The sequence below is a fragment of the Pinus tabuliformis genome, chromosome 1_2 (genome assembly GCF_031772625.1).
Source record: "Pinus tabuliformis cultivar Carrire ecotype Pingquan chromosome 1_2, CPIR1, whole genome shotgun sequence".
Lineage (NCBI taxonomy): Eukaryota > Viridiplantae > Streptophyta > Pinopsida > Pinales > Pinaceae > Pinus > Pinus tabuliformis.
In genome coordinates, this window is record NC_142298.1 from 133,233,155 (window position 1) to 133,256,247 (window position 23,093).

General features: G+C 41.9%; 1 protein-coding gene across 3 annotated transcripts in view; it reads left to right on the forward strand.

Moving 5' to 3' along the window:
- Positions 1–23,093, forward strand: part of LOC149204871 (PGR5-like protein 1B, chloroplastic) — a 226,711-nt gene that overhangs the window by 197,052 nt on the left and 6,566 nt on the right. For 2 of the 3 annotated variants that reach the window (XR_016252394.1, XM_089394816.1), the window contains one exon: positions 4,036–4,615. The exons of the other annotated variant lie outside the window; for it this stretch is intronic. Coding sequence is in view for 1 of the 2 variants with exons in the window: in XM_089394816.1 (XP_089250942.1) it covers positions 4,036–4,080 (45 nt within the window). In the remaining variant the exon portion in view is untranslated. Of the gene's footprint in view, positions 1–4,035; positions 4,616–23,093 lie in introns of those variants that run through there. 3 annotated transcript variants of the gene reach the window in all.

Here is a 23,093-nt window from a genome sequence, read left to right on the forward strand (position 1 = left end):
AAATCCGCAGGTTTATGCGCTTAACGACAGATCCCGTGGTTTAAAGACGCCGGAACACGTCTCTAGCCAAAAATTTTTTTACTAAAAATTGGAGATCCCACCGAGCCCTGGAAAGTGCTCTGATACCACTTGTTATGCTCTTAACCTGCAAAGCAATACCCAAGCACAGAATATGCGAAGAAAAGATACCCAGAACACAGAATAGCAATGATTTTATTATTCAAAGAGCAATGTTCACATGCCTCTTCGAGGGGGAAACCTCCAATAGAGCAGAGCTCGATTACAAAATAAGACACGATACTCCTCGCAGGGAGTCTCTATCCTTTATATATGACTCCTACATGCAATACCACGGGCCAATACCGTGGGTTTTATTAATACCATCTATCTAATACTACTGCCCATTTGCAACTAACTGTGGTCCCGTCATTAATTGCGGGTTAACCACTTACAAATATTAATATGGGCTTTATTGACTCTAGACTATGACGTGATCCCATGACATAAATAAGGGGGTTAGGGTGGGACCCTAACACGTGGGGTGCCCATGTTTGATGGTGATCCACTCTCCGCAATTGACCATGTATAAAGGTTTAATGCACATGCTTTGAAAGCGAAAATGGTTCACCAAGATGTCCTTATTTTGTTGTTCATGGGATCTCTCGGTGGTCATAACTCATGGTTGCATGATCATGAACCTAGGAACATTTCATCTATTGAGGAGTTCGTTGATGGCTTTCTTAGATGTTTTCAAGTATACCCTGCATTAAGCATCCAAGAGGAAGCCTTCATCAAGCATCATCAAGACATTGAGAATCTAAGTAATGAGTAGGAAGACGAATCCTCCTTGGGTCCACATGATGAAAAAGATCATTTTGAGAGCACATGTGTTGGGAAGGATGAGTCTATGGAAGGTGAAGTTGAGACTAACCTTACCTTTCTCAAGGATATTACTTCTGATGACTCTCCTTTTTAAGAACCTTGAGGAAGGTGATCCCATTAGCCTCTTGGAAGATGACATTGGAGATTACTTCCACATTGAAAAGGAGAAATGGGAAATTGTTGGTCCTCAATTTGATTGTGCTCCCATTTACGACACCAACAAGGAGGATGAGGCTGAGATTGGTCTTCCCTTTCTCTTAGGAATTATTTATGATGACATATCCATTGATACTGTAATATTCCTAGGGAATTTTTACAGTAAATAACAAAGCATACATAGACATAAAACCACAAAAATCAAACACATGAATCAGTGCATGAAATTGCACCAAAACCTGCATTGTTGAGCCATTTTATTATAATATGAAGAGGGTACAATGAGGTGTTGGAAAGAGTGCACCTGGGCTTGCTCAAGGCAACCTAGCCCTTGGCTTTGCGCTGAATTGACTAGAAATATGCTACTAGCTGTGAAGAGCTGCTGCTAGGGCCTCCTTCGTGCTCAGAAAATTTCGAGAAATTAACCTCGGGCTCTCCACCAAATACCCAGAATAACCCACGAAGGAATTGGCCTATGGTTGACCTTGGAATTTCGGCCCTCTTTTCCCTCTATGACTCTGTTGCTGGGTAATTTGACCCACTGTCAATCCTACTGAAAATAGCGCCTAAAATAGCTGCAATCTCCGAGCAAATACTCTCCCGGGCTCCTCGAATCTCAGGCCCAAACTCCCTTCACTCCTCGAGTCCCAAGTGTGCCTCCTCCAAGCTCTGCGCAGTCCCTTCACTGCTGCTAGTGAATCTTCCCCACAAACTTGCACTCCCACTGTTCGAATAAACTAAAATGGATGGAACTCCCTCCTTGGGCTGGCATTCGAAGTCCACCGAAGCAAGGGTTGAGATTTTCGCTCGAAAACACTCGTGTGCTAAACAACACTTGCAGACTTGGCTTCAGCTGAAGTGTGCTATGTCAAAGACAAGTTTTATCAAAGTTGAATGAATGCCAAAATGAGTGTCTTTCCTTCCTTTTGTCAAAATGCTTCCAACGTCCTCATGTGTGCCCAACTCGATTTCCTCCCACCGGATTTCCTCCAATGCATGCATATTCTCCATGTGGGCCACAATTCTCCATGGGTGGCCCCACGCTCCACTAGTGGCTCAATATTTCCTTTCCATCTCTAATGTTTGGGGCTTGCTCCAATAAAAAATCAATGTGGGGCCTCTAAACCCACGTTTCCTAAGTGCAAACATGAATTAAGACAAAATATATCACAGTCCTCCCCTCCAAGACGTTGCTTGTCCTGAAGCAACTATAATGAAGGATGCTGAAGTATTTTCTCCCCCTCCCAAGTGGCATCCTCATCTGGTAGGTTCATCTGATTAGAAACTCCTTAATGGCCATGTTCCTCAAACGCCTCTCCCGGGTGTCCAGAATAGCCTCCAGCTCCAGAACTAAGTGCCCCTCATCATCCATAGGAGGTAGCTCTGTAGCTGTTGTCACCTGCTGCCCCAGTGCCTTTTTCAGGCAAGACACATGAAAAATGTTGTGCACCCGACTTCCCGGGGGTAGCTCCAGCTCATATGCTACCTCCCCAACTCTGTGAGTGACTCGGTATGGCCCATAAAATTGACATTTGAGCTTCTTGGCCCCCTTTTGTTTGAGTGATCACTGCCTGTATGGCTGAAGCCTCAAGAAGACCAAATCCCCTACCTCAAACTATCTCTCAACTCTGCCCCTGTCTGCATAAAGTTTCTGCTGGTTCTGTGTTGTCCGCATGTTGTCTTTGAGAGCCCGCAAAATGTCTTGGCTCTCCTGTATCCAATCCTTGGCCCTAGGGGCCTTGCTATCCCCAAACATCATGTTAGCAAAAGACAATGCATCGTAACTGTATAGAGCTCGGAATGGAGACATACCTATGGACATGTGGTATGTGCTGTTGTATCAGTGTTCTCCCAAGTGTAACTACTGTATCCATGTTCGTTGATGGCCCATCACATAGGTATGCAAGTAACCCTCCAGCCATTTGTTAACTATCTCCGTCTGCCCATCTGTCTGGGGGTGATACAAAAACCAGGTGGAATAAATTGCTAGTACTACCATTAGGTTTTAGTTTATCTATATCTGATATATATTGTCTTTTTCTATTTTTAGTCTGTCAACATGTTAGATAGTGTTCCCACCACTTCCAGGGCAGAAGAACAATTCTATTTTGGATCAAACATCTCACAGAATGAAGTTTTTCTCCTCTGCAGAAACATGACTTTCTATTTTTGTAACCTATTTTGAATGCTGACCAGGGTAGGCCAAACCGGAGTTTATATATATATATATTGTTGTGAAAAAAAATTCTAAAATCAAGTAGTTTATTACCTTTGCCTCTAAATTATGCATAGTGTATCTTGATATAGACATAAACGTTGTTCTAGCACTTGTTCATTGTTACTGCTTTTGCATGGAGAGAAACAAAGTACATTGTACAGCCTAGGGTGTGGGAGAATTTTGTGTGTGTGTCACATCATGTCACTTATGTGTATAACACTAATAAAATAAAATGTAAAAAAAAGCTCATCAAATGCCTAATGTCAAATGAATAAGAAAAGAAGAAAGAGATAACTTTCTATTTCTTTTAAACTAGCAACAGATACATCTTAACCCTTGATCTTTTAAGCAGCAAGAGGTTTGCACTTTAGGTTTTCTTATCCCTCCTAGTGCTTAATAGGTCTGGGGTTAAGATGGATCTATGCTAGTGTATATAAGCATAAGTGGTAATCAATTCCGTAAGTGTCACAAAAGACACCTTGAACCATTTTGTTGAAAATGCATTTTGATGTTTACAATACTAGTCAACCATGATTTTGCTCTCCTAGGAGCATTCAGTTTTTTTGCAAATTTGTAAATTCCAAATCCTAATCTGATCCAACGGTAGTTTCTGAAGCATTTAATTCTGTTGTTGGTCAAACCATCTAGTTTGTTTTTAGAACAGCTTTTCAATATCAGAGGTCTTGTAATGATTAGAGTTACTCACACTCACACCCCAACCCAATAGAAAGATACAATTTTGTGTCTAAATTTGTGGTTATTTGTTTTTCCAATGGCAGGATTCAAAGCCTAAGGAGACAGCAACTACAGCTTCAGCACCCTAAGAGTTAATGCCCTTAATTAAGAAAGAATGTGGCTGGGAAGGTGTATTATGACGGTTATTATTACTTCAATCTAGCAGCTAGGAAGATTGATGCCTGTCAAAATATCCAATACACTTTTCTTTGTGCAAGTGCAGTCTGCAAATTTAGTTTTATCCATCAACTTATGGAAGAGATGTATATTAAATTGTTCAGTTCCAGCATCACTGAATTACTATGTATAGGTACCATAATTATATGGTAAGAGTGCAGCCACTACCAGCTCTTTTCAATTGTATCATAAGATTCCTAGTGCCCACAACCAGATATTACTTAACTGGACAGAGAAAACTCCAGGAGAGCTGTTTATTATCATCTTTAATAGCAGAGTAGTATAAGTGTTTGTAATCATGTCAAGCCTAGTCTAACATAATATAAATATATAGGTCATGCAAAAACTTGTAATTGATCTTTCCGAGCATTTATGTTCTCTCTTGTTACTTACATTCAACTGAAAATATACCTTTCTTTTTGTCTCTGCTTTGAGAGCTGGTGATTATTTACATATGTCCATTGTCGCAGGCTAGATGTAGTGATCTGAAATAGCCAGTAATCTGATATTTTCTCTATTTAGGAGGCATTTGAATTTGGAGATAGTTTTACAAAATGAATGTCACACACACATAATGTTACTGCCTTCTTGCTCTCCATTCTGGGTTATGCGTTTGCGTTGGGTGGTCCCAGTCAGTCATGAGTTATGTAACATTGATTGGAAAATATATAAGAAGCTTTGGGATAGGAAAATTTTTCATCTGACTGTTATAAGAATATTGGTAAAATACTATTGGTGTTATCAAAATTTAATTTAGCTATAGACTATAGTATGGCATGGCAGATTGAAAATCAGTGCTAACAGTACATCAAATAGTCTTCCCAGCATGATGCATCATATGAGAGGATAAGGACTAACACAAAATCAACTTGTGAGATTATCCCATGAAATAAAAATTTCAGGCCAAAAGAGGTTAAAGTAATCACTTTAGTGTAGAATAATATGATGGAATATTATATATATGAGTGAACTAGTGCAATGAAATGGGTACCTAGGATTTATCTTTAACTTGATCATACAGAATGCTTTAATTAATGATGTTCTCCTTTAAACTTCTGGTTATTGCTCAGATTATCCCTAGAGAAAAATCCCTAACCTCACTCAAAAGGAGAAAACACTATCAAGTGTTCACTACCTTTCACTTAGTGACTCACTTTTCTCTTTATGCTTGGAAAACTCCAACCCAAGGGAGGATTCCCTATAACTAGTCCTAGGCTTATCGTGAGTATAGGGGAGAAAACACCTAGGATTAGTTTCTACTCAACTCACTCACTTTGAAGGATCCTGGTCTAAGTTTGATAACAAGAAACTTCTCAAGGGAAAAGTGAAACCTGAAATGGTGGCTTAGATAGAGTGTGTGTGATGTTTATAAAGCTCAGCAGTGTTGAAATTGTAACTAGTGCCGGTCTTCATAATGAAATGTAAATCTATCATTAATGTATTTATTATATTCATTATTATATTTTTATTTTAGTCAAAGCATGTTCTTCATACTCATAGAGTCAAAAAGAGCCAAAAAGAAATTATTTTGAGTCAAAGAAAATGTACTTGATGTTGAAAATAGTAGCAGGAAAGTTCTTCTTGACTTGTGCCTTAGTCAAGAAAGGCCTCGATCAGTCCTTCTTTAGCATGCACGAGTTTGAGGATGAGTCATGGAGCAGTTAACTCATGCATGAAATTTGGAGGCTCAGTTTTGTTTGTCTCCAAGTGCAAGTTTATATTTGGAAAAGGACGAGTGAGAGTCTCAGTGTCTAATTCAGGCTAGGAAGAGTTAAAAGATTCAGTTCAATTCAGTTAACAAATCAATCACAAGTTCGAGTTCTAAAAATTAACTTGCCAAATTTAGCATGAGTCGCAAAGCTTAAAAAGAGGACGAAGGCACATCTTTGTATCATAATTGTTGAGCACGAGTTTGTGTGAGAAAGAGTTCTTGCTAGCAGAGTGTGTAAGGAGCAGCCTATATGCAGTTTGAGAGTGAGAATTTCCTTGTGATGTGCGCTAGGATTTAGGGAGAAATTCCTAAATAATAAGGGCTCAAACTTGTGCTAGGAAATAGGGATTTCCAGCACTAGGAAAAACAGGAGTTGGGTTGAGTTCTTGCAGGGAGGTTTCGAGCTAAGTATTAGTAGAGAGAGCAGCTTTGTTTTCTGTTGAAACAGTTTGCCTTGTAAAGAATTATGTTTGCTCAATTTTTCTCAATAAAATCTATTGGCAAGGAGAGGGTTTTTTTACCAGTTGGGTTCCCTAGAAAAATATTGTCTTATTGTGTGACTATGTTCTTTAACTTTGTGTTCTTTATTCTGCTGCTTATCTATCGTAGAGAAATCTTGTGTCTTGGTGCAATGAAATTAGTTTCAGATTTGTTCATTCAAGCAGTTGCAGGATTTCAAGGAAAATCTACATGGTATCAGAGCAGAAATCAGTATAAAGACCAGCACCAAGATCAGTTTGTGATCAACGCGGACCAGTCAAGACTCAAGAAGGCTAGTGCTAGATTGTGAAGAAGAGCTCTTTGGGTAAGCAGGATGGCTTTCTAAGGATTGAGATCAGACCACTGTTTAGAGCCTCTAACTTCGTCTCTTGGAAAAGGAGGATCGTGATAGTATTATAGGATAATGGGGTGGGAGAGTTTGTCAAGAATGTTATACCACCACCACAAGATCCCCAATAGTTGACCCAACATACTAAGAATAATATCAAGGCTAGAAGGATTATTCTAGAAGGGGTCAAAGATCATATAGTTCCTCATATCCATGAGAAGAAGGCAACTTTTGAGATATTCAAAACTATTTTAGATCTATATCAGAGTACCAATGATGCCAGGAAGCTTGCTCTTAAGGAGAAGCTAAGGAGTATCCGAATGAGACAAGGAGAGCCCATTGTCACATATCTTACGAAGTTCACTCAGGTTTGAGATGAGCTAGGTGGTGTGGGTGTCACTGTAACTTAGCAGAACCTTGTGAGTTTTGCATTAGTAGGACTTCACAAGTCTTGGTATGGTTTCTAGGATGCTTTCAGTCCCAAAGAGAATTTTCATAGTTGGGAAAGGTTATGGACTGACTGCGTTCAAGAGGAGATTCAGAGAGGGACCCAAGATGCTAGATTAGAAAAGACAGAGGACAAGGAGAACTTTGCTCTGGCAGGAAAAGTCAAGGGAAACAAAGGAAAAGGGAAGGTTGAGTCTAGTCAGAAGGGCAAGAATAAGAAGAAGGATCTAAGTAAGATCAAGTGCTTCCATTGCCATGAGTTTGGGCACTAGGCTACTAAGTGTCCTAATCGGAATAAGAGGTCTAATAACTTATCATATGACTGCATCAACTGAGGTAGATGGGTTTTCTTCTCAATTTGAGAAAGATTTCTCATCGATCGCTTGCATGGAAATCTCAGTAGGGAGAAGCATGCAGTATATTGATTTCAGAGCCTCCTTCCACATGACCGGGAACAGGGACTATTTCAGCCAGCTAAAGGAGATGGACATGTAGTTTTAGATCAAGCTAGGAGATGATGGAAAGTATGCATCTAGGGGAGTTGAGACTGTTAGCTTTGAAAGGTTGTTTGGGAGCCCTCTCCATCTCAATGATGTCCTCTATGTTCCGGGCTTGAAGAAGAACCTTGTTTCAATAGCTACCCTTGAGGACAAGGGATATGATGTCATCTTCAGTAGAGGTAAGGCGTACCTCAAGCACTTAGCTTCTGGAGCAGTGAAGCAAATAGGTGTGAGGGTGAAGAACTTTTACAGGTTGCAAGTTGAGATGTGTATCCTTGAGCAGCAAGGCAAGTGGTGAGTAGAGTAGAGATGTTGGCGAGCTTTGGCACGGGTGCATGGGACACTTGCATCATGGGGTGCTAAAGATTCTTCAGCAGATCGGCACAAGATTACGAGTATGTAGTTTTGATCAGCATGATGTGTGCAAGGTGTGCACACTTGGCAAGTATGCCAAGACTTCTTTCAAGGCCGAGACAACAAAGCCAAAGGGATTTTGGAGTTGGTGCATTTAGATGTATGTGGTGTTGAGAAATCCAATAGGGTGGCAAGTTAATTGATTTCTCTTATTATGACATTATCTTGTGATGTTTCATTATTAGTTTTTCTTCTTTCAATTTATCTTATTCTTATCATCAAGACTAATGCCAATCAATAAATAGAAGAGGACACGAGATGTAGGCACGCAGCCAGGGAAAAACCCCTACATAGGGGAAAACCCAGTCAAGAATTCTTCCTTCAATAGATTCAAAACAAAATTGAGATGACCAAGACTCTCATAACCTAGACCAAAGACTACTTCCATCCATCAAGTCAACCTTGTCATAATTTAGTTATGTGGTAGTCCAATCATAATTCGTTCTTGTAGCAGTCTACGTAACAACGTTCTTCATGCTTCAGTCCTAAACGTACTTCGATCTGAGGAATTCCAGATGTAATTCGATCCTGCGGTGGCAACATTCATATGATGACCTCATATGTAGTGGTGTCACACAGTGCTTTAGCAAACACAGTCCTCGGTCCTGTAATGATAGTTTAGTCCTTCGGTCCTGTAATGATAGCAAACACTGCAATATAGTCATGCCTTGTTCCTATGGTGATAGCCCAAGATTCGGTCCTATGGTGGCAACCTATACTTCGATCTGTAGTGGTGGTAGTCCAGACATGCCTCGGTCCTCTTATCTGCCACTGTGATACCCAAACTTCCTCCCACCATATTGCACTGAACTTGTGTCTCATCTCTGCATGTAACTAACCGAACTTATTCCTCTGCAATTGGCCGAAATTTATCCTTGATAACTAACCGAACTTGATCACTAAAATTGTTTTGAACTCTTATCTCTGCTCTGCAATTTGAGCAAAGTCTACACGCATATATATAGTAGTTTCTCACTGAAAATAAGCGGACATGAGTTTATTTAGTGAAGCCGATTTGTTGACTATTAATTTGGAGGTTGACTGCAAGGAGACTTGATGGAGGAAGATTTTGACATAACAAAATAGACTTTGACTTTGACTTACAAATCCTAAAGGCCTACAATGGAGGCTTGACCTATGACAATTGACTTAAGCATGAAACCCATGCTTTAACAAGTCAATTTAATTTTTTTTCTTTCTTATATATCATTATGACTCAAGTACAATAATGAAGACCGAACCTAGTTACATTCTTCAACACTCCCTCTTAACTAGGGAGGTATTCATACTTACATATATCTATAGAGGTACATGGAAGATCTCAAAACACATGATCTACGAAGAGTTTAGGCACACTCAGTGCCACAGACTAGATTCCTGACTAGGGCAATCTATCTGGGTGGGACTAAGATGGACTAAAGCTTTCATCCACTTTAGGTACCATCAGGCTTACTTGCTAACCATCAACCCAAGGATCTAGGTGCGTATCCAAGGTCAGAGCTCCATGACCAATGCCACCCTCCCTCTTCGGGATCTAGACATCAATACATATGTCGGCCAGATGTCCTCCCATACATTTTACATAATGCCTCAACACATCAAATCTCTCTAACCTCATGCATGCATTTCAAAAGCTTTGAGAGATTTACCTGAACAATCACAACCCCAATCAGTAACAACCTTTCAAATACTCATGAGTAAACACAAACCTTCGGGGTCTTCTGACTTTTTGATGCTGCCTCAAAATTCATCACAATAGGATTTCGAGGCTTCCCAAACAAATCTTGACAAAGGTTTCCTAAATTATTCAGCTTCCTTTCCTACTTCACATGTAGTAACCAAATCCTGCTTTCCTTCTTTCAACGACACCTCAATATTCATTCTCCAATTTCTTCTTCAAGGTATCCATCCATTATGACTATAATATTCCCTCCCTCTCAACTTGGGAGATATACCCTATCTTTTATCTAGGTTCCTTCTTAACTTAGGGAGATCAACTTCTTTCTTTCTATTTCATTGGAGAATCTTTCATGGCTTCCATCCTTCTTATTAGAGTCATCTTGATCATCATCATTCATATGACTTCCTTCATCATGCTTGCTAATCAAGTCAACTTTACTTACGAATATCTTCAACATCTTGAAGATTATGTACCTGCACAACTTAAACAACAAGTACAACCAAATACATATAGAAGCATGAAGTTAACTATATTAGAATCATACACTAATGGAAGCATTAGAATTTAGACATCAAATACCTAAACATAGTTAGGTTCATAATCAACAAGAGACTATGCTTCTATACTTCAATTTCTTGTTCGGGTTTAGTCATAAACCCTAGATCACATCATTTAAAGTAACTCAATCAAGATATCAGTCTCATTATATCTAGGGCTTCAATATTTCCTTCAGAGATATGACAGAATCTTCTATGACATATTGCAAACCCTAGAAGCATTTCAAACAAGTACAATGCATCTAACAACTTTAGATTTCATATGTTAGACTTCTACTAGGATTTAATGCAAACCCTAGATTCCATACACTAAGATTTAACAATCAAAACCAATCTCAACACAATCTAAGGTTTCAACCAACCGATTTGTAAACCCTAGATTTCATCTTTGAGATACTAAGCCTTAGATGTCAACAAATAAAAAACAAGCACAACATAATCTAAGGTTTCAATGATATGACCAACTTCTACTAGGGTTTGTTGTAAACCCTAGATTCATCATCATAATCATATCCTAGAATATCAGACTTCTACTAGGGCTTAGTTACAAACCCTATAACAATGAGCACATATACACATCTAGGATGCAAAGCATATCATAACGCATATATCAGGTGAACCCAAGACAAAAATATCCAAACACTATAGTTAGTTAGCCATATTCCAATTAGGCTAGGGTTTTAATCAGACAGACAAACATATACCTAGGGTTTCATTCCTAGGACATCATAAGGGTCTTGCTTATAAACCCTAGAGATCTATGGTTTCAATACATAACACAACAAACCCTAAATTTTCCAGAAACTCTAAGGGTCTAGGATATCAACACATGGACATTATCATCAACCCTAAAAGATTAGGGTTTCCATAATAATACCAAAACTCTAAACATGACATCATCAAAACCCCAAACATCAAAAGAATAGTATTTCATCAGTAACCCTAAGAAAACTAGGGTTTTCACATTAGCATAGACATACCCTTAGGTTAGGGATTTACAGAGAACCTTTTTAGGGTTCCACAAGAATGATTAAATGTATAAAGAGGGTAGATTTATCTAATGATTAATCACCCTTATCAAGAATCTTTATGATTCATAGGTCCTAGACATAACGATGTTAGTAACATAAATTCCAAAAGATAATGAGCGTACCTTATATGTTAAGAGAATTTTATAAAGTGTATAGTCTAGGATGTACCTAGAGATGTTCCTTTTACATACCATATAAGGTTTCTTTTATTGAGGTGCTCTCATTGAATGCTTTCATAGTTTATTCTTTTGCGAGTCCAAAGAACCAACTTGATTTATACCTGCAACGTTTATTAACAACTACAACTGAAATATGCAAGCATAGTAGTATGATGACCATCTAGGATTTCTGTTATTTTTAGGAGATGTTGAATACTAATGCTTATTGAGTCAAAATCTAAATCTTATTCAAATTTTATTTTCCATAATGAATTGTCATATATCCTAGATATTATGGATTAGGAACAAAAGTATATGTACTATTTTTGTTAAAGAGAACTTTACAAATTCTAAAAATAACTAAAAAATAGTTATGCCATACATACCTCGAATCTTACATACCTTAGTCTTTTGATCATCCTTTAAGCTTGTTTCCCTTTTTCTAAAGACAGATTGTTAGTTAATCATAAGGAGCAATGTTAGTACTTGTATTTGGATAAGAGGACTTCAGGACTTCTTGAGGAGGAACAAATTCTTTACTGCTTTCATCATGATCTTTGTATCCTTCTATGGAGAAGTTGCTACAGGTTCACACTGATGCAGATTGCTTTCTTGATATTTAATGACTTCTTTCTTTCTTTGATATGTTCTTAGATTCTTATCCTTTATCACAGTGATCATGTCTCCATTGGTTTTGAGGTGGTTGAACCTTGTAGTAATGATTGTATTCTTTGTACTTTCTTCGAACCTTTTCTGTGCCTTCTTGAATTCCTGTAATATACCTTCAGATTCCTGTACCTTGAATTTGGATCATAAGGTTTGTAGTTTTGTGCAATTTAGCCCACAATCATAAGTCAATGTTTTTCTTTAGCTGCCTTCAATGTATAGATCAGGGAGTAACTGCATTTCCTTCTTGCCAATAAGAGATCTTCATAGCTCTGAAACCATGTTGAGAAATCCAATAGGTGGCAAGTTAATTGATTTCTCTTATTATGAGATTATATTGTGATGTTTCATTATTAGTTTTTATTTATGACACGAGATGTAGGCACGTAGCTAGGGAAAAAACCCTACATAGGGGAAAACCCAGTGAAGAATTCTTCCTTCAGTAGATTCAAAACAAAACTAAGATGACCAAGACTCTCATAACCTAGACCAAAGACTACCTCCATCCATCAAGTCAACCTTGTCATACTTTAGTTATGTGGTAGTCCAATCATACTTTGTTCTTGTAGCAGCCTATGTAACAACCTTCTTCATGCTTTGGTCCTAATCATACTTTGATCTGAGGTATTCCAGATGTACTTTCATCCTGTGGTGGCTGCATTCATATGATGACCTCATATGCTTCGATCTTGTAGTGGTGTCACACAGTCCTTTAGCAAACACAGTCCTCTTTCCTATAATGATAGTTCAGTCCTTTGGTCCTGTAATGATAGCAGACACTGCAATATAGTCATGCCTTGTTCCTGTGGTGATAGCCCAAGATTCAATCCTGTGGTTGCAGCCAATACTTCGGTCTGTAGTGGTGGTAGTATAGACATGCCTCGGTCCTCTTATCTTCCACTGTGGTACCCGAACTTCCTCCCACCATATTGCACCGAACTTGTGTCTCATCTCTGCCTATAACTAACTGAACTTATTCCTCTGCAATTGACCAAACTTTATCCTTTGTAACTAACCGAACTTGATCACTAAAATTGTTCCAAACTCTTATCTCTGCTCTGCAATTTGAGCGAAGTCTACACGCATATATATAGTAGTTTCTCACTGAAAATAAGCCGACATGAGTTTATTTAGTGAAGCCAACTTGTTGACTATTAATTTGGAGGCCGACTGCAAGGAGACTTGGAGGAAGATTTTGACATAACAAAATAGACTTTGACTTTGACTTACAAATCCTAAAGGCCTACAATGGAGGCTTGACCTATGACAATTGACCTAAGCATGAAACCCATGCTTTAACAAGTCAATTTAATTTCTTTTTGCTTTCTTATATATCATTATGACTCAAGTACAATAATGAAGACCGAACCTAGTTACATTCTTCAACATGTAAGCCCTTCTCTTCTCCGTCTCTTATCAGACACTGGTATTATGTTACTTTCGTTGGTGATTATTCTTGGAAAACTCAGATATTTTTTATGAAGAAGAAAGATGAGGCCTTAACCAAGTTCATGGAGTTTAAGGCCTTGGTAAAAAACCAGACCGGGAAGAAGAGGAGTGACAATGGTGGAGAATATGTCTCCAATGTCTTCAAAGAGTTGTGTGCGAGGGAGGGGATTAGGAGAGAGTTTGGTAACACCACATAATCCTCAAAAAAATGCGGTGGCTGAGAAGAAGAGCTGCAATATTGTTGAAGCAGCCAAGACGATGTCGCATGATCAGGGACTGCCTATGTTCTTGTGGGCAGAGGCATGCAACATTGGAGTATTTCTGCAAAACATGAGTCCACACAAGGTTCTTGGATGAGTTGCACTGGAGGAGGCTTTCATAGGCAAGAAGCTTGATGTTTCACACTTTTGTATCTTTGGCACAAAAGTTTATTGCCATGTGTCCAAAGAGAGTAGGAAGAATTTGGAGCCCACAACAGAAAAGGCTATTGTCGTGGGATACAGTGAGACAACTCAGGCATACGGGGTGTATCTACTAGGACTCAAGAAGACGGTTCTCAATCAGGATGTGAGGTTTGAGGAGTCTAGAGCTTTGATGGAGTCGTTAGAGTGAGAGTAGTTTGGAGTACCTGAGATGGAGGAGCCTCAGCCAGGATCACAGATTGAGTCTTAGCCAAGTGGAAAGAGGCCCGCACAACAGGATGCAGAACAAGATGACGAGGAGAAGAGACTAGGACGAGAGTAGGAAACTACTCAGTTAGAGACTCCTAGCACAAGGAGGAAGAAATCCAAGTGGGCTGAGAAGTTGATTCAGGAGTCCCAGGAGCAAGTTAAAGACCTAGCACCATGTCCAAGCAGAGCAGGCAGCCACAGAGGTACATAGGTTATATCGCACTAACGACAGAGGTGGTGGACACTAAGCCTTCTAGTTATAAGGAGGCATCTTCTCAGCAGGTTTGGTAGGATGCCATGGTGGAGGAATATTCCTCCATTATGAAGAATGATGTCTGGTAGATTGTGCCACAACCTAAGGGAAAATCAGTGGTTGGCTCACACTGGGTGTACAAGGTGAAGCATGGAGCAGATGGGAGTGTGGAGAAGTACAAGGCCAGGTTTGTGGCCAAGGGCTTCTCATAGATTGAGGGCATAAACTGTCATGTCCCTTCCCAAAAGCATTTGTAACAGGCTTGTCTCTACACAATTTTGCCAAGGAAAAGGACCCAAGCAGTTTCAACTTAGGGACTTAGGAGAAAATACGGCCATATTAGTTTGCTAGTGGAAGGTGGGGGCCACCCACGTGGGAATGCGTACTAGGAAATTCGAATTGCTTGGAGGGAATTCATATAGTTATTGGAGGAACCCACGAGGCAAAGGAAGGACCACGATTTCATAAGGAGGAGAAGCCTCTCACTTGGGCATTCATTCATCTTGCATATTGAATTTTACTTGACTATTTGCTTGAGTTGCTTAGCCGAGTCAACTAGCTATTCAACCATGAATCTCTCAAGCGGGAGATTCAACCTTACCTTCGGGGGACTACGAGTGCCACCATAGGAAGGTAGTTCCATAGCATCCTGAGGAGTTCCAGGAAGTATCTGCAGCACATCCATTCAGCGACTACCAGGAAGTGCGTATTTCTGGGCCAGCAGTAGAGAATACGCAGTAGAGGAAAGAGCTACCTTGGGCTAGCCATTAGCTGGAGAAACTAGGGAATTGAAAGGTCATCATTGGGTTAGCATTCAAGAGGACTTTTGCAGCACGAGAGGACAGCAAATAGGCAGTTCAAATTCCAGTCTTGGAGGACAATGCAGGGAGCCAAACCAGGGAACACATGGGTCTTGAGGGGAAGAGCTACATGCCAGAATCATAGCTGGGAAGGAAGGAGATTCATTGGAGGGTTCATCTCAATGATTTGGGGCAGCTGCCAGGAGGTTTTACAGCTTCATTCCAACAGGCCGAGTTTTGCAGTTGCAGCTAAGATTGGGCTCCTTGGGGGTCGAATTTCAGAAGTCTGAACCAGACCAAACCCTTCCTGGGTTTTGGTGGGTTTTGGCCAAGGAGCAAGGAGCTGAAATATTATAATTTTTTGAGCATGGGAAGCAATGATTCCAACCCTTCGATTCCAACAGCCAGTGCAGTTTCTGGGAAGCACAGATCAATTTTGGTGCAATACTTGGGCAGCCTTCAGATCAGCATTTGCTCACCTGGGTTTTGTCATGCTTGTCCTTAGAGACAAGCCCAGGTGCACCATTCTATTTTATCATTGTATTTTCCCTTGAAGAATTAATAAAATGGCTCAACAGTTCTCTATTTCCAACGTTTTCATGGGTGCTTGATGTGTATTTCATTTTTCTGATTGTTGGACTATTTGCTTGCTTTGTTTATCACTTAATTTCCTGTTTAGGAACATTACAGTGGTATCAGAGCCTAGGTCTTGGCTCAGTTGTGGGGATTTTCTCCTATGAGAGAAGGGGACCAACAGAACATTACATACAAGAGGTGTAAGTACCGGAGCAGAGAAAGAGAGTTAGAGATCACTCCAGACACGGAGAACAGGGGGAAAGCAGTGGTAGTAGAGGAAGATATGGTAGAGCCCAAGAGCAGGGAGGAGATGGATTTTGACAACCTTTTGAAGGCTTTGAATTATTTAGCAAAGGGGCAGAAAGAGATGCTAGAGGAGATAAAAATGCAGAACCGGGAGAGAACCACCCCTAGGGGATTCTTATTTGGGGAAACTTCTGGAGGCTCTCAACAATTCGATCACCCTTTATCGGCAACACAACCCCCATCAGTCAATGGACCAACTCGAGCCACACTGCCCTCTTTCGTGCCTATGGCACAGATCAAACCAGCAGGGACTGAAGACCCCTCACAGATGGGAGAACACTTTAGAGAATGGCAACCTATGGGTGCAGACTTTAGGGAAGTATTCTCTTCCAGAGATTTATGCAAGCTCAAGCAGAATGAGAAGAGTAAGGGCTATGGAGGACAGGGCACGCAAAGCTATGAGTTGCAAAAGACCATAGAGAGGATGTACTTCCTACATTCGATGGCACTGCCAAGTGCACTACTCGGGCCTGGGTTGAGAAGATGGACCCATATTTCCAGCTCAACCAGATGACAGAGCTGGAAGGCATCAAGATGGCCACGCTGCACATGGAGGGGGGGCCCACGACTAGTGGTTTCATGGTTTGGCCACCTTGGGGCATGACAATGTGGCTTCATATGAGGATTTCACTAGGAGGGTGGTGGAACGCTTTGACCAGAGGGATCCAGAGGCCCATTTCAGGGAGCTGACCCAACTTCGCTAGACATGCAACCTAGAGCTATACATTTCGGAGTTTCTGCGAGTTTCAGTGATGGTCCCAGACCTATCAGAGGCTCAAAGGGTATACACCTTCATAGAGGGCTTACTTGAGCCCTTGCGTGGACTAGTGAACTCACACAGACCCTCCATGCTACAGGAGGCAGTTATGTGCACCAGAGATTTGCAGGGGGGCCATCCCCAAGACCAGAGCACCTTTCCCTGCACGGACCCCTTTTCCCCAGAAGGGGCATGACACTAGACCCCCACCTCAGAGAACCACCCAGGGGTCGGGGCAGCTAGATGATGAGACACGGAAGGACCTCAGGAGGAGGAAGTTGTGCTTCACTTGTCGGCAGCCCTGAGCACCAGGCCATCAGTGCACTGCTGGCAAAGCATATTATATTGAGGTCTTTTCAGACAGTGACCAGGAGGATGAGATGGAGCAGGAGTGTGGTATGGAAGACGACGAGAGTCCGACGGATAGGGGACCACCACCACCACCTCCACAGGGAGGGGCATCCTTTGCCCCATCTGGGGGAGTCCTTGCTTTTTTATGTGGGGTCCCCAAATTATGGACATTGAGGATCAGAGGCACTATACAGGGACAACAGGTGTCAGTCTTAGTTGACAGTGGGGCTACCCACAACTTCATAGATGCCCAGTTGGTTCAAAGGAGGGGCCTCACCACGACCGAGTTTGAGGGCTTTTCAGTCCTGGTACCAGGTGACCGTACCATGCAGTGGACTCAGTATGTGCCCGCTTTGATAGTAGTTATGGAAAACTACTCTAAGACAAACCATTTCTTTGTGGTCGATGTGTTGGACAACAACGTGGTGATGGGTGTCCAATGGCTGTACTCCCTTGGGCGAGTCACTACTGATTGGAAGAAAATGGAGATGGAGTTTACTGGGCCGGATGGCAAATCAATGGTCCTTAGAGGCATGCATTCATATCCACCCCAAATAATCTCAACAGATAGGATGGAGGCAGATCTGCAACATGGGGACATAGCATGGGCAGTGGAGCTGAGGGTTTCAGAGGTTGGAGGACAGGTCCAGCCACCACCTCCAGACATACAGGCCTTGTTGGACAGGTACGCAGTGGTGTTTGGGGATATTCCACTAGGGCAGCCACCAGATAGGGGATTCGAGCACACCATTGAGCTGGAGTCAGGTGTGCAAGCGGTGATCACTACCCCTTATAGGCATCCTAAGGCCTATAAGGATGAGATTGAGAGGGCCATCAAAGAGCTGTTGGCATTGGGCCATATCAGGCCAAGTTCCAGTCCTTTTGCTTCTTCAGTATTGTTGGTGAAGAAGAAGGATGGAACCTTGCGCATGTGCATTGACTACCGAGCCCTCAACAGGAAGACACTAAAGAACCAGTACCCCATCCCTCGCATCGATGAGTTGATGGATGAGCTTAGAGGAGCCAAGTACTTCTCTAAGATAGATCTACATTCGGGGTACCACCATATCAGGGTGAGGGATTAGGACATCCCCAAGACAACTTTTCGATGCCATTATGGGCACTTTGAGTTCTTGGTCATGCCATTTGGGTTGACCAACGCCCTGGCTACTTTTCAGTCATGTATGAACCATGTGTTCTGGAGGTAGTTGAGGAGATTTGTGCTGGTTTTCTTCGACAATATCTTGATTTACAACAGGACTTGGGAGGAGCATCTCCAGCACTTGGAGGAGCTGTTGTGTATTTTGGAGGAACAATAGTTTTATGCCAAATTGTCCAAGTGTGAGTTTGGCCTGACAGAGATGCTCTACTTAGGGCATATCATTAGTGCAGATGGGGTGAAGGTCCATGAGGAGAAGATACGAGCTATCCGTGATTGGACAGCGCCGAGAGATGTGATAGTGTTGAGGGGCTTCTTGGGCATCTGCACATATTTCCAAAAGTTCGTCAAGGGGTTTTCGCGGTTGGCATCTCCCCTGATAGATTTAACCAAGAGAGGGGCTTTCGCATGGACAGATGGGGCATAGACAGCTTTTGATCACCTCAAGGAGGTGATGAGTAGTTGTCCAATTCTAGCACTTTTGGACTTCTCCCAACCCTTCACCATGGAGTGCGATGCATCCGGGGAGGGAGTCGAAGCAAAACTATCTCAGGATGGGCACCCCATTGCTTTCGAGAGTCAGAAGATCTTACTCCATGAGCGGTCATATTATATATATGACAAAGAGATGTTGGCCATCATGCATGCATTGGCCGAGTTCCGACAGTATTTGGTAGGTAATGGGTTTCGGGTGAAGACTGATCACAATAGTCTTCGTCACTTCATGGGGCAACAGGGCCTTAACGACAGACAACAGAGATGGGTCAGCAAGGTGCAGGTCTATGACTTCGACATAGAGTATGTGCAGGGAAAGCACAATGTGGTGGCTGATGCTCTATCTCGGAGATCCATAGGCCTATCACTCATGAGCATCTGCCATGATTGGAAGGCCCAGTTATTAGTGGAGTATTCCAAGGACAAGAGGTCATGCGAGATTCTGGAGGATTCCCACGCAGATGAGCACTAGCAGGTGATGGATGAGGTCATCTACTACAAGGGGCACATATTTCTGGTGCCCAACTTGCAGTTGAGGGAGAGAGTGCTCCAGGTAGCACATGACTCGCCATTGTCAGGGCACCAGGGGTTCAGGAAAACATACATGGTAGTCAGGGAGCGCTTCACATGGAAGGGCCTCAAGGGGGACATGTTGAAGCACGTACAGGAGTGTGAGGCATGTTAGAGGAACAAAGGGGAGTTGATTCATCCTACAGGATTATTACAGTCGCTTCCCATCCCCGAGGGGAAATGGGAAAGTATCTCCATGGATTTCATCACGGGGCTCCCCACAGTATAGGGCAAGGACTGCATTTACGTAGTGGTCGACCGGTTGACCAAGTATGCCCACTTTTTCGCCATCCCTACCAAATATTCAGCTTCACAGGTTGCAAAGTTGTTCTTTAGGGAGATCTTCAAGTTACTCGGGCTTTCTAAGAACATCGCGAGTGACAAGGATAGTAGGTTTATGGGAGGCTTCCGCAGGAGCTTTTCAGGTTGGTTGGTACCGAGCTCACCTCTAGCACAAGTTACCATCCCCAGACAAATGGCCAGACCGAGTGAGTTAATCAGTGGTTGGACGGGTACCCGAGGAACCACGTGACTGAGCAACAGAGGGCTTGGATCTGTTGGCTACATTTGGGCGAGTATTGCTACAACACCACCCACCACATGTCCATCGGTATGACTCCTTTTCGTGCCTTGTATGGTTATGATGCATTATCTTTTGCTGATGTTGTTTTTGGAGACAACCGGGCCCCAAAGGCCAAAGATTGGATCTAAGAGAGCCAAGACATCCTCAAGGCTCTCAAGGATAACTTAGTGACAGTGCAGAACTGGTAGAAGGTGTACGCAGATCGACATCGGACCGAGAGACATTTCGAGGAGGGGGATTTGGTGTACCTCCGGTTACAGCCGTACAAGTAGTCCACGTTGAAGCAAAAGGGGGTCGAGAAGCTACAACCCCGTTTTTATGGGCCATACAAGGTGGTTAGGTGAGTTGGGGAGGTGGCCTATGAGCTGGAGTTGCCTCCGGGGAGCAAGATTCACAATATATTCCATGTCTCATGCCTTAAAAAGGTGTTGGGACAACAAGTGGCAGCGACAGTAGAGTTACCCCCATTGGATGATGAGGGCCACTTGGTTTTGGAGCCTAAGGCAATTTTGGAGAGGAGGGAGAGGAAGTTGAGGAGCAGGAGCTGCAAGACCATTAGGGAGTTCTTGGTACATTGGAAGAACTTGTCGGATGAGGATGCGGAGGGTGAGCACATTTTGGAGCACCCAACTCTGACATTGCTTGAGGGCAAGCAACATTTGGGAGGGGAGGGCTGTCATGTCCCTTCCTAAAAGCATTTGTAACAGGCTTGTCTCTACACAATTTTGCACAATTTTGCCAAGGAAAAAGACCTAAGCAGTTTCGACTTAGGGGCTTAGGAGAAAATACAACCAGATTAGTTTGCTAGTGGAAGGTGGGGGCCACCCACGTGGGAATGCGTACTAGCCAATTCAAATTGCTTGGAGGGAATTCATATAGTTGTTGGAGGGACCCACATGAGGCAAAGGAAGGCCCACGAAGTCATAAGGAGGAGGAGCCTCTCACTTGGGCATTCATTCATCTTGCATATCAAATTTTACTTGACTGTTTGATCGAGCTGCTTAGCCGAGTCAACTAGCCGTTCAGCCACGAATCTCTCACGCTGGAGATTCAACCTTACCTTCGAGGGACTACGAGTGCCATCTTAGGAAGGCAGTTCCATAGCATCTTGAGGAGTTCCGGGAAGTATCTGCAGCACATCCATTCAACGATCACCAGGAAGTGCGTATTTTTGGGCCAGTAGTAGAGGAAAGAGTTACCTTGGGCCAGCCATTAGCCAAAGAAACTAGGGAATTTGAAGGTCATCATTGGGTTAGCATTCAAGAGGACTTTTGTAGCAGGAGAGGACAACAAACAGGCAGTGCGAATTCCAGTCTTGGAGGACAGCGCAGGGAGCCAGTGCAGGCAACACGTGGGTCTTGAGGGGAAGAGCTATAGGCTGGAATCACAACTGAGAAGGAAGGAGATTCATAGGAGGGTTCATCTCAATGATTTGAGGCAGTTTCTAGGAGGTTTTACAGCTTCTTCCAGCAGGTCGACTTTTGCAGTTGCTGCTGAGGTTGGGCCCCTTGGGGGTCGAATTTCAGAAGTGTGAACCAGACCAAACCCTTCCTGGGTTTTGGTGGGTTTTGGCCAAGGAGCAAGGAGTTGAAATATTATAATTTTCTGAGCACGGGAAGCATTGATTCCAACCATTCAATTCTAGCAGCCAGTGCAGTTTCTGGGCAGTGCAAATCAGTTTTGGTGCAACAGTTGGGCAGCGTTCAGATCAACGTTTTCTCACCTGGGTTTTGTCACGCTTGTCCTTAGAGACAAGCCCAGGTGCACCATTCTATTTTATCATTGTATTTTCCCTTGAAGAATTTATAAAATGGCTTAGCAATTCTCTATTTCCATCGTTTTCATGGGTGCTTGATGTGTATTTCGTTTTTCTGATTGCTAGACTATTTTCTTGCTTTGTTTATCACTAATTTCCTGTTCAGGAACATTACATAGACTATGATGAGACTTTTGCCCCAGTAGCATAGTATTCATCCATCAGGACTATTTTGGCACTTACAACAAAGATGGGGTGTAAGATCCACCAGATGGACATGAAGACAGTATTCCTCAATGAAATGGTTGAGGAGGAGATTTATATGGAGTATCCAGAGGGTTTTGAGCCGTTCAATGGAGACACACGTGTGCAGGATGAAGAGAGCTCTTTATGGGCTCAAGCAGGCTCCGAGAGCATGGTACACTCGTATTGGCAACTACCTTCGAGGATTGGTCTTCACTGAGAGTGAGGCAGATGCCAACCTGTACTACATCATGGTTGGAGGGTTTCTGCTCATTCTAGTGCTCTATGTTGACAACCTTATATTGACTAGAGTAGACCACTTGATCTAGGATTGCAAGGAGGACCTTGCACGCAGGGTTGGAATTTGGATTTCTCTTTACTCGTCATACAATTTTTTTTTTACGTTTTGGGTTCTTATGCTTCCCGTCAAGAAACGTTATGTTTAAAATTTCACCCTTCCAGAGTGATGTTCTCATAATAAATTAACCATTCACCAATAAAGGATTGATTAAAAAATTACCCTCTAATAACATAATTATGTTAAAATATTTCACATAGTTATCATAAGGAAGAAAACAAAATGACCATAACACACAAATGACTTATTTGGTTTGAAATTGCATAGAACACTTACAATAAAATCTTTAGGATCTAAAATCAAATGTTCTTGACTCAACATGCCATAGAATTTGTATATATAAAATATCACTAAGGAGATTTTATGGGACATAAGATGACCAACATAGTAAATCAATTGAATGTTAACAATAAAAACTCAAAAGTATATTAATTAATATGGTTTATGTTATGATTTACATAATCTAATATATATTATTGGATCTAAAGATAAAGTACATTTTTGTGGATCATGGGATATACACTAATATTAACAAGATTGAATGCATAGTATTTGAACCTTTTAAAAATTAAAAGGCTAATCTTATAATAATGGACATTGTGGT